General features: G+C 49.2%; 1 protein-coding gene and 1 long non-coding RNA gene across 2 annotated transcripts; both read right to left on the bottom strand.

Moving 5' to 3' along the window:
* Nucleotides 1-6,299: 6,299 nt before the first annotated feature.
* On the bottom strand, nt 6,300-15,524 carry LOC122376195 (Fanconi anemia group J protein homolog). Its single transcript, XM_043355970.1, has 8 exons — nt 15,518-15,524; nt 14,906-15,092; nt 14,367-14,580; nt 13,970-14,094; nt 8,101-8,346; nt 7,391-7,941; nt 7,204-7,265; nt 6,300-6,577 (listed from the first exon to the last, which is right to left on the bottom strand). Exons 2-8 carry the CDS (start codon nt 15,046-15,048, stop codon nt 6,449-6,451), a joined length of 1,470 nt encoding a protein of 489 aa, XP_043211905.1. The 5' UTR covers nt 15,049-15,092; nt 15,518-15,524; the 3' UTR covers nt 6,300-6,448.
* On the bottom strand, nt 11,247-12,060 carry LOC122376196. Its single transcript, XR_006255552.1, has 2 exons — nt 11,546-12,060; nt 11,247-11,345 (listed from the first exon to the last, which is right to left on the bottom strand). It is a non-coding gene; the product is annotated as an uncharacterized LOC122376196 (long non-coding RNA).
* Nucleotides 15,525-15,531: the final 7 nt, after the last annotated feature.

Genomic DNA, 15,531 nt, shown 5'->3' with positions numbered 1-15,531 from the left:
CACGGGCACTGAGGCATGATCTAGGCAGACAGGGTCGGCATGGGAATGGCAAGCAGTTTGATCATTCATTTAATGACGGAACACCGTCAAAACAAGTAGATTTATCAGTTACTATGGTTACTACTACCGTGGTAAGCGGGTCGCGGGACCTGCAACAGCATCGAATCAAACCCATACGGTTAGAAGAACAGAGCGCGCGTAGTGCATGCCCAGGCGCCGGCGGAATATGGAGACTGAAGAGCTCCTCCATAGATGGCGTTGGTGTCGGCCGCCTGCAGGTATGCTGTACCGCCGAACACATGACTTCACAACGGGGCGGGCAGCGCGGAGACGAAAAACGCGACAAGATCACGAGAAACTGTGCTGATCACCATTCACCAGACTTACTGGTTGATCAGGTCATGATGTTACCTTTGGAAAAGGAAAATGTTGCGGGTGTATGTACAGATACGGGACAGAAACGGCCGGGAAACGATGCCGCCAGGACCATCCACTACCCTCCAAGGCCCTATGTATATACCCTACCCTCCATCATTTGCCTTGACTTCCGGGCCGTACGGTCACCTACAATCGGAATGAAAGTAAGGAACTCCTTTGTAGTACCCCACTTCCCTCCCGACAGACAGCCGGTTCAGCGGTCAGAAAACGATCTCTCGGGGTTCGCCTCTCAATTCTCAGAACCCCGAGCAGCAACGGCGTACCGATTGGTAACCATCACAGCCCAATATTTTCCCTGTCCTACCGATTCACAGTCTTACAATGGCCTCATTGCACGGAACGTGACATGGGGCTGACTCAACCATACAGACATCGTTGCATAAAAATGTGACTCGAAACAAGACTAATGTAAGAGCGCGATGCCCACTCCCTATAACCCTTAGTGGGATGAGGGTCAACAGGCCTGACTTTGAACTGTAGCAGATGTCGCCCGAGATATGTAGTGTGAAGTGCGAGAAACGCCGTCAGAATATTCAGCGTTACAATTTCGCGGCTCCTTTGAAGTTAAAGTGGATTATTAATGGGCGAGAGGACCGACTGCTCTCAGCATTCCGCGGCCCTTCCCAAATATCCCGCCAGACGGCACGGCACTGCTCGACACATTTCAGGCGGCCAAGTGTGGCGAAAAGCTATGGGCGCGGCGGGCCCGTGTATTACGCCGGGAGCTGCGACTGTAAAAATCACCGACCGCCGCCGCATCTGAATTACAACAGCGGACAAAGTCCCGGCAAAAATGAATCACGCCCGGACGCCATAAAACTGGGTCCGCAAGCACCGTAAGAGCCAAAAGAACTCGGATTTGTTCTGGGACTACACTAGCCAAGTGCCACTGCAAGCATGTCGAGCGGATCCACCCCCGGCATACCACCCAAGGCTTATTAGTCCCGCGGTGCCTGATCCCCGTGAAACGGTGACTTTGTTATCACTCAACCTGGTGTGTAAGTATTAACCCGCGCCCTGATGGGGGGGGGGCCATTTTGGCCCCCCCTGTGGTTTTTCTTAAATAGCGAGAAAACGGCGGCGCGCAGCGCCGCCAAATTTTGGGTACCTTACCGGGCATCAATTTGACACCTTCACACAAAATTTCAAGTCACAGGTCACCTCAGGTCAGGAGTTATTGAGGGCAAACTGAGGTCTTGTTCGAGCAAAAATGAGCAAAAAACATGACATCTTGAAACGCTCACCAATTCTACAGTTAACAAGCAATTTTAAAGTTCTTTATGTGGTTGTGTAGAGAAAAGACGGCGCTACAAAACTGCTATCTCGGATTTTCGAAATTTTGGGATTTTGACCCCCAAAAATCAAAAAAATTGATTTTTTTAGAAAAACTCAAAAATTTTCCAAAAAATTTTCAAATTTCGAAAAAACCGGAATATATGTGATAGTCCCTGCGCTCTTCGATATACATACCAAATTTTAGATCGATACCTCTTTTTTTGGCCAAGTTATAGCGAAAAAACTGTTAAAAATTGATGACGTCAAATTTTTGAACTCAATTTTTAGCAATTCTAGACCTCGTAGCGCAAAACGGAGACCACCATTGAACTCCCCGTGACGAGCTGCATCGAATCGATACCAATTTTATGCAAAAATATCAACTTTGAAATTTGACCTAATTTGACCTGACCTTGACCTGACCTTGACCAAAACGTGACCTAAGCTGGCCCTGAAGTCTGTCTGACCCACATAATCGCATTTGTCATGTAAAATGGACCATAAAACATGTATCACACGACACTTTCATATTGTGGCCCCCCCAGTGACCTGACCTCTGTGACCTGACCTGGTATCAGTGACCTCAAATAGCAATATATGTGTTTGAAGAACATTTCTCCATCGATGATTTTCAATGAAATGCATTTTACTCGATTTTACAACGCATTTCTTGAAATGCCTATAAACGGTGAAAATTCGACCTTTGACCTGACCTGTGACGTCATCGGTTTGACCGAGGTCAATGAAATTGGGTCACAAGGTAGTTCCCCGCTGGGGCTATCCAACACCGTTTACCGCTTGTCGCTATGTTGCGTGGTTCTCGAGATCTGAGGGGGGGGGGCCAAAATGGCCCCCCATCAGACCGCGTTGCTCGGCAGACCCCATCTGGGCGCGGGTTAACCCGCGCCCTGCTGGGGGGGGGGGGTGTTTGAACACCCCCCATTGTGGTTTTTTGCGAATATCTCAAAAACGGCGGCGCGGAGCGCCGCCGTTTTTGGTACACCTTATCATACATCAATTCTACACATGTTGTGAAAATTTCAGACCAAGGTCATTCAAGGTCAGGTCACCAGGTCACTTGAAGTGACCTCACCTCATAAAAAGTTTCAATGTCTGTCATAGCTACACCGAGTGACCGATCGCTTTGAAACTTTCAGCGATTGCTAAGAGCAATAGCATGTACAAAATGTATATCTCAGAATTTTGATATCGATGACCTAAGGTCAGGTCAATTTTGCGACCTCCCCATTATAAGTCAATGGGAGAAAATTGAAATGCGCCTCTTTTGGACGAAAGACATTATAAACACTCCCAAACACCGAATTACAAGTGGTTTAGACACACTGAACATGAAAATGGTGTCCGTGACCCTTGTTTGTGCCCTGAGGTCATCTTAGGTCACGAATGGTATCTAACAGTTTTTCGCAAATAACTTTTGATAGAGGCATGCTAGAGCGATGAAAACGCCTTATATGTGTTCAGCTCGACAATACGGATCGACTGATATGCAACATGACCCTTTCCGGTCAGGTCATGACCTTGACCTGAGGTCAAATTTTCAAGTTGACCTTTCAAGGTCAAGTCATAGTTCATTCGATGCGTCTTGACGAGAGGAACACGATGCCGGTGAAAGTAAGCTCGTACAAGGCTTGGGTCAAAAGTTATTGCAGAAAAACTGTTTCCGAAAAAATCGGCTATTTTTGCAGTTTTTGTCCCCTGCAGGCAAAACCGTTGACGTTAGGTCAAATCTCAGAGAATTACTCAGAAAGGGCGTTAATAGGGCTATCGAATACACTTTTCCGCGGCGCTGTAGCTCTATTGGTTCCCGAGTTATGCGTTGGCTTCTTGGAAATTTTCGATATTCGACCTGGAAATCGGCGAAATTTTGCCTTCAATGACCTCTGGTGACCTCACCTTTGACCTGACCAAAAAATTGACCGAAGTGATTTCGTCATTATTTTTGACGCTCTTTCGAACGCCGCCTTCCGCGTATCGCTACGTGGCCCAGGAGCCGAGTTACAAGGGGGGGGTGTTCAAACACCCCCCCCCCCCCCAGCAGGGCGTGGAAATCCAGGACCCCCAGCCGGGCGCGGGTTAACGCGATATTTTCGTTGTGATTGGTCGCATTCAGTTATGTAAAACAACACATTCAAACAACACAAACATTTTATACGAGTTTAACTCTGATTCCAGCTCCCTCAACCTCTCCATCCTCTCTCCCCGCTCTCCTCTGTCCTCTGCCCCGGCCCACCGGACCTGCGGCGGCGGCCGGCGGCGGCTCGGGACCATTCCCCAGGTGCGACACCATATTACACGGACCACGGGCGCCGTCAGGTGTGTAATATCCGAGATGAACCGGCGTCGGCACCGTCACCTGTTGGCCCACAGGGGGGGGGGGGCGGAAACGATGGGGGGGGGGGCGATCTGGCTCAGCGACTGAGATGGAAAAGGGTTGGTGACAACGAGAAGGATGTCGTTTGCCTACGATATCGGCAGCAAAATATCCCCGTAGTCAAACATCTGAAAGTCTCGTAGACCACAACGCATTTATCAAACGTCAAACAGCCTGTAACAAGTTAGTTTCTGAAAATTGTAACAATGTCTCCGCCGATTGCCCCGAGCTGCGGCTGACAGTAGGGTATGGTTGCCTGACCGGTAAATTAACCTCTGAACCGGGCCCGGCTGGGCGCCGACTCCATAGACCAGGCCGGTAGGGACAGGACGTTCCCGGCCGTACCCGAGTAACTCTTCTCCGAGCGGCAGGAAATTGTCTGTCCGAGCCACGCCCGGGGCCACGCTGGCCGGCCGACGGATGGTCTCGTGATGACCTCCGGATGACCTCGTATGTAACCCGCATCGCCGGGCACCGCCACCTGACACCGAGCCAGCGTACCCCGTCCAGTGGGGTCGGTCAGCGATCTATAATAGCTGCCCGTACTTCGTACGAATAAGCTACAGCTTCATTAGTTATTTCGACGCTAGCGATTTTGTCACTAGCTATAATGAAGCACTAGCTATTTTGCTCTACTAGCTATATTGACGCTAGCTGTTTTGTCTCTAGCTGATTTGAGGTACTAGCTGTTTTGCATTACTAGCTATTTTGGCGCTAGCTGTTTTGTCACTAGCTGTTTTGAAGCACTAGCTCTTTTGTACTAGCTCAAAAGTCACTAGCTCAATAGTCACTAGCTGTTTTGACGTGGACCCGGTCAGCGGGGTAGACCCGTCGTACCGTCCTAAGGATCAGACCCGAACCATCCCGTGGGACCGCATAAATAACTGGATCCATATCGTCCAGTGGTATCAAATAGATCACATCCATGCAGTCCAATAGAAGCGTCAGCGGATCAGACCCGTACTGCCTACAGGTAACGTCCAATGGGGTAGAATGGGTGATCGGTCCACTAACCGGTCCGCCTCTGGCCAGCTCTGTAGCAGACACCTACATACATATCCCGTCTGCCTGTGGGTGCAACAGACACCTCGGGTACATTGCCTGTCGACCGTCGGCTGGGCCTGCCAGCTCCAGTACCGGTCCGGCAGCGGGACTCCATTGGTAAATGGACCCTTCAGAACGTCAGCTGGGGTGCTGCGGAGGACGCGTGATTTCACAGAGCTCAGCAACACACCGTACGCTGCTCGAATAGCTTCTAAAGGAACGTACCGGAGTAAATGGGAAATCCCGACCTGTCAATCACTCACGGTCCTGAAAATGAGCGGCAAAGCACATTCTTGCACAAATAATTTAATAAGTTGTTTTATCGTTATCGATATCGTACGCCATTGTGGCTTGTGCTATGACAAACGAAACAATAGATGGGATGAGAGAAGTAAATAATGGTAAACCGATGAAAAACGGCAAAGGCAGTGTCAATCCAGCTCTTCTCCTCCGCAAATAACAATACTCGCTTTGACTGTCCCGGGTGAGCCTGTTGACAGGATAATCCTCCATCAATATCGCCGTTAAAGCCTCGCCACCACTCATGCAGTGCGTTCATACCGCTGGTAATGCAGTAACGCCGTGATATTCTGACCTCTGATCTCCGCCGCCGGAGCCAATCCGGCAGGACGCAGGCGACACCTTGTACAGTCTGTCTTAAAAGTACCGCGCAAAGTGACGGTGGATCCATCAAGCCTGACCGATGAAGGACTGCCAAATTTGAGTCACCGAAGCAATGGACATCCTCGTCCATTCCCCAGCTCCATTGGTTCGGTGACTTTCAAATTATAGCAGGCCCTTCCTCGGTCAGGCTTGATGGATCCACCGTCACTTTGCGCGGTACTTTTAAGACAGACTGTACAGTACAGCAACGCAGAGGGCGCTTCCAGGGGCTCACCGACCAGACGGAATAGACGATAGGACATTCCCTACTGAATTAGACAGAGCTGATCGAAGTCGCAGGGGGGGGGGGGGGGGGGGGGCAGCTGGACGAAACCGATCACATGTCAGAGCGCCCATCGAGACAGACGTCCAGGAAAAGGTATGGAACTAAAACCACTTCAGGGTGATAGCGGTCTCGATATTAGAACCTCCCAACACTCAACATCCGACAGCCCTTCGCCTATGATTATCCATATCAGACGCAATCTTACAAGCGTATCTACATTGTATTTTCATAGCAAAGCAGTCATATAAGACATCATTTCAGGCAGCTTGCAGTTCGTGATAAAAAATCATTAGCCCTTCATACATCGTGCCACAGCGTGAAATCACATATATAACCCCACGGTCACGTGATCACTGAAAGTCCTCCTCGTCCGAGCTGATGAAAATGACTCCCTTGGAGCGCTTGCTGCGCTGTTTGGCGGCCGAGCCGCGGGGTGGCAGCACCGTCTTCCTGACCAGCTCCGGTGATTGGCTGTCCGCCTGGGAGACGGACGGACACACAGTCCGTTAGGAATCATGATTAACAATATGGCTAGCATGTACAGTAGATAACCGACAGAAATACAAATTGTTTGGTCAGATGCCCGTGATTGGTATCAAGTACGGCGAAGAGTACTTTGTTTATAATCCACTACCAACACCGACGCCCACAGACTCACTAAGACTCACAGCGACAATATTGGTCACACAGTCTTTCCTTGCCCTCCTGACTATATAGCTGCAGATGCTCATCCTTGATCACCCATCCCTGCTTTGGGGTTAGCAGTCACTCCAGCAGACAGATGTTGGCGGCAGCTCCAATAGGAGCACGCCCCTCCCGGCGTGACCGGTTAGTTCCAGCTCCATCAGAGTGTCCTATCCCACGGAACGGACTCAGCCACCGCGGCGTACCTTGGTGATTTTATGATGAGACGATAGAGAAGAGACACGAGCAATGAGGATCGTATCTGTCGTAGCTCAATGTCTCCCTATTTTACCCTGACCGCCCAGAAATGGTCGCTGTAGGCTGAAAGGACCCAATAAAGCAAGCCCCGACGAATCGACTCCTACTGTGTGGTAGAGCGGTAGTGAGGTGTGAGGTCATGCGGTCGACGCAGGTCACGTACCTGTGCTGTGACGGCGGAGGGGGCGACGGGCGTCTCTTTAAACAGCGGCCTCTTGCCGGCTGCTGCGGGGAACGGAAACACACGTCAGATAATTACCTAAAACTGTGTAGTTTGACCTCAGGACAAAATATAAGTTTAATATTTGCCTTTTGAAGGAGGAGCTGCAGCATCGCCGCTGTCCGCTCACCTGAACAGACGACCACCTGGCGCGGGGACTTTCCCTCGTCCTCCCCAAACAGTGGCGGAGACTGGGGTCGGCCGTTCTCCTTATCCGCTGGGGCGGCGCTGGGAGGCGGCGGCCGCTCCTCCGCCGGTGCTGCCGCCTGCCGGCCGTCCGCCGCACTACCGTCCGCACCGGTCGGCTCCCCGTTCCCTGACCCCGCCGCGCCGTCCAGTACCGGGGTACCCTGACTGGTGAGCAGCGGTACCAACCGCGTCTGGCCCTCCTCCGTCAGCCGCAGGTACTTCCGGCCGTTCACCGTGATCACCTCCTGACGCTGAGCGGCTGCCGAGCTGGCGAACTGGTTCACCGGGACCAGCACCAGCTTCCGGGCGCCGCCGGCGACACCTACCGGCGGACTGCCGTACTGGAACTGCGCGGCGCTGACGGCCGGCGCCGCCACCGGCGACTGCCCGTTCACCACGGACATCGGAGAGGAGGCGCCAGAGAGGTTCAGATCGATGGCAGGACCCGGACCGGCGGCGGCGGCGGCGGCCAGCTTCTCCGCCTCGGCAGCGCTGTGGGGGGGGGGGGGCGTCAGGCATGGCTGGGGGGGGGGGGGGGGGGGTGGAGAATCCCTATCCGAGTCTCCGCAGCCCTTCCACCGAGTCCCTCCACTCCCACCCTCCCCTCCCTCCCGTCTCCCTTCACTCTAGCTGCTCCCGCTCCCCACTCACTCCTGTTCCTGTTTGCGTTTCCTCTGCTCCTCCCGCCTCTCCTCTGTCCAGTGCTGCATGTCGGCGGCGAACTGTCTCAGGCTGTCGGCCACCTCCGGCCACTTGCTCTGGTGACGCACCAGGCTGCGCACCCACTTGGAGAGGCCGTCGACGCCGCGCGGCCGGCCGAACCGGTCATCCACCAGCAGGATAGCGCCCCAGTCGTACCGGTGGCGGATACAGCGGCCCAGCGCCTGGTTCAGCGCCCTGTCAACGGAAACACGCCCATTATACACACAGATGCATACAGCGCCTGGTTCAGGGCCCTGTGAGCCAACAGAAACAGACTCATTTTATACACACAGCGGTCAGTCGTTCCGGTGGCGGATACATAGGCCCAGCGCCTGGTTCAGCGCCCTGCAGGCCATCAGAAACGGTCTGGGGACGGGTCGAGGAGAGACCGACAAACGCACACTGATAGGGTCGAGAAACAGGCCGGTTACGGCATGCATATTACATATCCATATTAGCACCAGCGTTAATTCATGGAAGATGAAAAATGTTTCAGCTTTTACTGTAAATTCATCTACGGTATCACATCAGTAGGCGGAACTATGGTCAAGCGTACCCATTTTCGGGAACGCATTTTCGTCCCCATGTTTGGGAACGATAAACCCAAATATGGGAACGCCATGTAGGCATTATTTAAAACAAGAAAAAGAACCGTTAAATGACGTCCAAAAAATATAAAACGATCGTGAACCGCCTGATATTTGTCTCAATTTTGTTGGGAAAGAGTTTGATATTGTAAGGCCCATCGTAGTTTCAAATCTATATTACTATTTGAGGAGGGTGCGTCTGTCCGTTACCGAGGTCCCGACTTGGTGGTGCTTTGCGTGGACTACAGGCCAGACCGTTGCACCTAGCGTGGTGAAATTTGCACAACTCATAGATCAAGGATGCGCGACGTGCCTTTGAGGGGTCTGGGCTCGATCGGATTGATAGGGAGCGCGTGGCGCGTGCCCAAAAAGTGCAAATTCGCGTCATAGACTTTACATGTATAAATCGGCGTGCGAAATCGGGCGAAAACGGCTAATTTTGGCCGACACGGTTCCGGTCCCGGTGCAATATCTTGGTGACCAGGGGTCCGACCGGCACGGGGAAAACAGCATCGTGTACAGAATTGAACGGGCTATTGAATGGTGTGCAATGCAGAGGATAGCACGCTCCACGTGCACCGGAGAGGGCACTTTTATTTGAAAAATTGCGTTTTTTGAGGGATTTTGGAATTAATTTTATTTTTAGGTGACTGTTAAATGGAGCGAGTTGAATCAACGCCTATTTGCAAGAGAAAGGTACCGCCTCTCATATAAAAATTGTGAAAAGCTGATTGATCCAAATCAAGGTGGTGCAAATCACAGGAGAAAATGGTGTTTGTCAATTTTGTGCCACTTTATTAATCACACGGGGTTCGCTGCATAACCTGATACCTTTGGCAATTGAATATGGTACCATTGGATAGGTCATTCAATTCTGTCCAATATTCACTCTTCATTTTTGCATGATTAGCAACAGTATCCATAAAAATGTAAATGTTCCAAACCATTACATTGTCATTTTTAGCGAAATTCATCGATGGCCCTCAAAAGACTTCACGCCAGTTTTCGAATCATTCTAAAGTAGAACGCATGATAATACGACACGGGCACCTCGATGCGATGTATCTTTTTTGTTTTATTACAAAATGCTTGGCCGTCAAAAAGCAATCGAACGAAATGGATGCCAACCAAATCGACACAGACCAACCCAATACTCACGGGTAAAAAAATAACCCTTCTTCGCGTTGCGGAGCACGCGGGTAACCCTAGTCGTTCCCCTATTTCTAAAGCAGTCCATCATCCGGGCCGCGAGCCCAAATTTGGGAACGCTCTCGTACACTGGCGCTGCAAGCGTTCCTTATTATGGGAACGGCGTACCCAAAATTGGGAACGATTTCACCGACGCCTTTCAGGGGCTCTTTTCATTAACAAGCATCACGTCCAACGCCGCAAATTATTGTTAACGCAACAATCATCAGATGACCTTTCCGGCAAGACCGTCGCATGTTTCGCCCGGTCTTCTGCGCTTTTATTCCCGTCGATCTCCAGTGGCGGCGCCAGCCCCTCGTGACCGGTTAGGCACTCTGTCATGGCCAGGTGGGAGTCGAGGTACCCCAAGGAGTTATCACCAAGCTTAATTTGCCCCTAATTTGGCCAGCAGAGCAGGCGTGGCGCTCCCTCTCCCGGTGCCGTCAGCCACTCGCGCTTCTCGTAGAACTCCGGGTTGAATCTCCGCTTGGTTTTCCCATACTGCATACAACAAGGAAGGGGTAGAACGCCTTTTTAGGCAAGGCAGATCTTCACTCCCAGCTTCAAATGGGAAAAATCATGCACAACAACAATCATACCACCACTACCACCATGCCCATCACCACCACCATCACCACTACCACCATCACCATCACCACTACCACCACCACCACATCTCATGCTTCAGCACCACCACTACCACCACCATCTGCATTCAAAGGAAAGACCTTTCCCAGGTGTCTTTTTAAGTGCATCAAGTGTCAAACTTTAAATAAGGTCATTGCCCATAATTCAAAGCCCATTTCCAACCCATATTAAAAACAACAACAGGAAGTACATTTTCATATAGCAAAGGTGTGTAGTGTACAATCTACAAGAGCACAAATAGTATGCATGGTGCTAATTCATAAATAGTATAAACTCACAAATAGTATAAAGCAGTACCAACTGCCAAAATAATGTACAAATTAAGGATACAAGCTTCAAGATAGCCACATTTAGGTATTGGTCCTAGCAAAGATGTACCTAATTAGCTATATGGGCTGCAAGCACCAATCTAATCCAATGCAATCATATGTACATTTTATGACAAAGGCAAATGGAACCATCATCTCAGCATGATGCTGAATCAGAGAAAGGTTCAGGCTTTTAATATTGCACTGCAATCTTTACCATGCCAATTGGCATGGTAAAGATTGCAGTGCAATATTAAAAGCCAAATTTAAAAAACAGCCCATACAGCCAAACACTGACCATGAAACAACAATGTGATTCATTTTCAAGCATAAACACTGGATTCACCTTTCTATGTTTTTTTCCAACATTAAACATTGAGCGTGTTAATATGGTCTATTATGTAGGTAACTACATTGAAAATCATTAGATATGGAACATCTTGAACTGATACATGCACAGTTCCTGGAAAGTGGAATATCCCACTTGTGCCTTGTCAACAACATTCAATTAAAGTTTGATGACTAGATTTCACTTCCTGCACACCCATTCTAAACATGGGTGAAGCAAAACAATTATTATAAATGACTATCAAAATCAGCACATCAGCATCAGCATATCCACAAAAAAACAGCCTTGACATGTTCCATGTATTTCACTCTGACACCAGTCTACATAATTCAGGATAGCATAACTAGTCAAGTCATAGGTAACTGAATGATTTCCACATTCCACAAATCACTCAAAACAACCAAACAAGTAACTAGCAAAATGAAACAAATGACACCAATTTTGATTCAAGTACATTCATCAAAATACACTATTAAAACAGCCAATGCAGCAATTCAGCACAATAATTTAAATCAAAATTAAACAACACAATAAGAGGTGAAACTGAAATGTCAAATGAATATGTATGCCTCGTCTGTCAATGCAGTTTAATACAAATTTGAAGTATACAAAATATGATACCCTCACTATAAAATTAAAACCTTTGGGAGGAGGGCCATGACCCCAATGGACCACTAGGATCCACCTAGATCCACCTGTGATTCCGCATTGCTATTTTTGTGATGCCATTGTGTTTTTAATTTGCATTGTATGCCTTTTTTTGTTCAATAGATCAGCCACAGTCAAGGGAAGGTATGGTGAATGAATACACTGGTGTCTTGAGCACCCCACTTACCTGAGCTTCCCACTTAAGATCTGGTTTCGGCCGCCCATCCTGAACAATTTTCACCTTCTCAACATAGCTTCTAATAGCAAAACTATTCCTTAGCAGCTCATCAACGATGCTTGGGCCAGACATGTCTTCCTTTCATTTAAAAGTACCTATTAAAATGTTGAAACCAACATGAAACAAACATGCTAGGACAGTAACAACCACAAGTAAAATAACATAGCAATCCCACCAACTATCACGTACAACAAAAACGTTCAAATCAGAAACGAGACGATGCCAGCCTTAACCGCCAAGAACTAGCCAAATTTATTGGCAGGTCTTGTTCGAATCTTGTCCTTTCTCAATGATTACCGCCAAGAAAGGCAGGTTAGGCGTGCCTGATAGCCCAACATTTCTGGAGTTGCCAGCCCATGTAAATTGAATGCAGGAATCTGGACATGAGGCAGCTAAATTATTGCACACTAGGCTGCATTTAAATTATAGCGATTAATACGTGCATGAGTTGAATGTTGGGGTTAGTAGGGTAACTATGTGTTATCAAGCCACTAAAATCATTGGGAAGAAATATTTTTAATTTAAAAAACAAAACAAAAAAAAATCAGAAATCTAACCCAGAAAATTCTGGTTAGGCACTGCCTGAGTTGCCTTAATGGGCGAACCGCCACTGTCGATCTCGCAGCGGGTACGCCCCCTCTGCAGGATTACGTAATTCACAACGCTCAGCGATGTTCAACAATGTCTTCTATACCTATATCCACCGTCCGCGCCGAGGGTGGAGACATGTCAAGCACCTGCCTGTTTATCACCGATAGTTGACGAGCACAAGGAAGTATCCAAAAATGGGAACGCTGAATATGTTACACCCTCAAAACACCTAGTCCCAATGAAAATCTAGTTTTTTCCTTTCTTAATGAGTGTAAGTGGCAAAAAGCCTGGTAGGATGGGCACGAGGAATGATCGAAATCAGCATAAAAATTATAAATAAGCCACACAGAGCGACCTATATAAAAGAAATTCCCCCAAAACGATCATGCTTAGAAACACGGAAGACAAAAACCACGCTCATGACGCTCCTTATAAAACAACGCTTAACAGCTAGCATCCAAATAAAATATGTCTTTCCGGGCTGATAAAATACAGCTGAATAATTTTAAACCACTGAAACTGAGTTTACAACAGTAGTTCGGTAAAATCACTGACGTTCCACGCGGTCGTGCGTCCCGACACCAAAAGTCAACAATATTACCTCGGGGCTGTCCGCGTGTTCGCTTGCATATGTCAGCACCTGGTGTCGCTATTATGAAACTTCATAACCAGGCGAAAATTATTATACTTGACCTCAAAATGTAAAAAACACTTCATTTTCCTTAAAATTGCATGTTAAATGTAGTATAACCCATGTTTTCACCATTCCGTCATTTCAAAAAATCATTAAAAATATCATTCGACGGTCAATTTCCTTGTTCAACGGTCAGATTAAAGATAATTTTATAGAGACTTAGTAGATACTTAAATTAGCGTGCACTTTTTTGAGACGTGATGCACTAATGAGTTTTAGTGGGCGAACGGCCGAAAAATTACCTTCCGTTCTCATAAATGGGAATGCCCGTTTCCATATTTGGGAACTCCGTTCCCAAAAATGGGAACGTTCCTATATTTGGGTACTCATGACCATAGTTCCACCTACTGACATGTGAGAGCTCAACATAGCTCGGCTATATGGAGCAACCTGCTTACCTGAATTCCTGGTTGACATTCTACATTTCACCTGTAGGCCTGTATCCCGTACCCTGTCGCATCGCCTGTACTCTTGAATGATGTACTGTATCTCTCCTGTACATATGCTTGAATGCCATGCTATATTGCTATGCCTCACCCGTATTCCTGCATGCCAAAGGTATCTCACCTGTAGGCCTGAATGCCGTACCACTCGTGTCCGCTCAGCAGGCCGCGCGTGGAGACGTGCGAGCTGTTGTACTGCTTCTTCAGGTCCACCTGAACGTCCTTGACGTTCGGAAACGGGATGCCCACCTGGGGAGACAGAGTGATGGAACAATCAGGGAGAGAGTGACACACAACTCAGGGAGCGCAGCGAAAAACTCGGAGAGAGCGATAGAGAGCTTGGGTGGACGGAAGTAGTGAACGGATTAGACGAGAGACGATAACAGAAGAGCCATGGAACAAATAAGAAAATGAAAGGGCATCGCGGGCGCGACTGGTCTCTTTCTCAATCAATCATGGTCACGTCACTGACATCCCTTTTTAAATAACACTTAATAATAGCTGGGCTTCCCTAAACTAACCGTGACCACGGCCCGAGCGCTGTCGTCGGAGAAGTCGATGCCCTCGCTGAGTTTGCCGCGGCAGACGGCCAGCAGCAGTGCGCCAGTATCGTCTCCTTCCGTCACCAGGTGACGGAACTGGCGCATCATGTCCTCGAACTCGTCGGCGCGCCGCGGCTCGCAGAGCACCGGTTTGCGGGCCTCCAGTCGGTCCCACAGACCCGTCATCTGCCATCTGTCGGATAGAACGGGACCTAATAGTACTGCACAGCCCCGCTGGAAGCGCGGTGATTGGGCAGTGACCGACGTCCTCCACTGTTCGAGTGTGAGGTTCACTGTCAACAAATGTGATTAAAAAGCCAAAATTATCCAATGGTTATTACTTAGCACGATTCTCATAATCGTAATGTAAACAGGCAGCAATATTCCCGTTCCGGACGCACGTTGTCAACTAAAACGTCTAAAAAAACAAGGTTCAGTAGAAAAATGTTGTGGATCAGTCGAGCCGCCCCCTCCCCCTCCCTGGACAGCTCCAGTTCAGTGCCCCACTCGTAGCTCACCTCCTGGCGAGTTTGTCGAGCATGCTGTAGGAGGGGAAGAAGCACAGCACGCCGTTGGGTATGGCGGCACACACGCCCAGCAGCAGCTCACCAAGCTCGTCCTGGAAGCTGAACTGCTCAGAGTTGCGGTAGGTGGCGTTCATAGAGCGCCGCCGCGCGGACCGTGGCTGATGGCCGACACGTACACCTGAGCAGGGTGGAGAGAGACGCCGGTAATGGTCTGCACTCGACAGACTCAGGCATGTACAGTTGTGTCATCATACGCGACAGTTTCAGCCCGTAGCTGATGGCCGAGACGGGAATACCTGACGGGATGGAGAGACACCGGGTAATGGTTGGCTTATTTAAACAAAGGCCCCCAGTTACACGAGGAATGAGTGGGACGATTGAGTGGCAGATGGGCACTACAAAGCACAAGGCTGTGCTCGATATAATATATTGTCAACACAGACGTGACATATTAACGACCTTGACACGGCGTAAAACTCAGACCTCCGATGTAGGTACCCCACCGATCCTTCTCCACCGCTCTCACCCTCTCACCGCTCTCACTCTCTCACCGCGCTCACCCTTTCTCAACTTCTCGCCGCTCTCATCTCTCACCGCGCTCACCTGGTCGGCGCTGG

This window comes from Amphibalanus amphitrite, unplaced genomic scaffold (assembly GCF_019059575.1).
Source record: "Amphibalanus amphitrite isolate SeventyFive unplaced genomic scaffold, NRLGWU_Aamphi_draft 002049F_arrow, whole genome shotgun sequence".
Taxonomy (NCBI): domain Eukaryota; kingdom Metazoa; phylum Arthropoda; class Thecostraca; order Balanomorpha; family Balanidae; genus Amphibalanus; species Amphibalanus amphitrite.
This window is presented reverse-complemented; position numbering and strand designations above follow the sequence as displayed.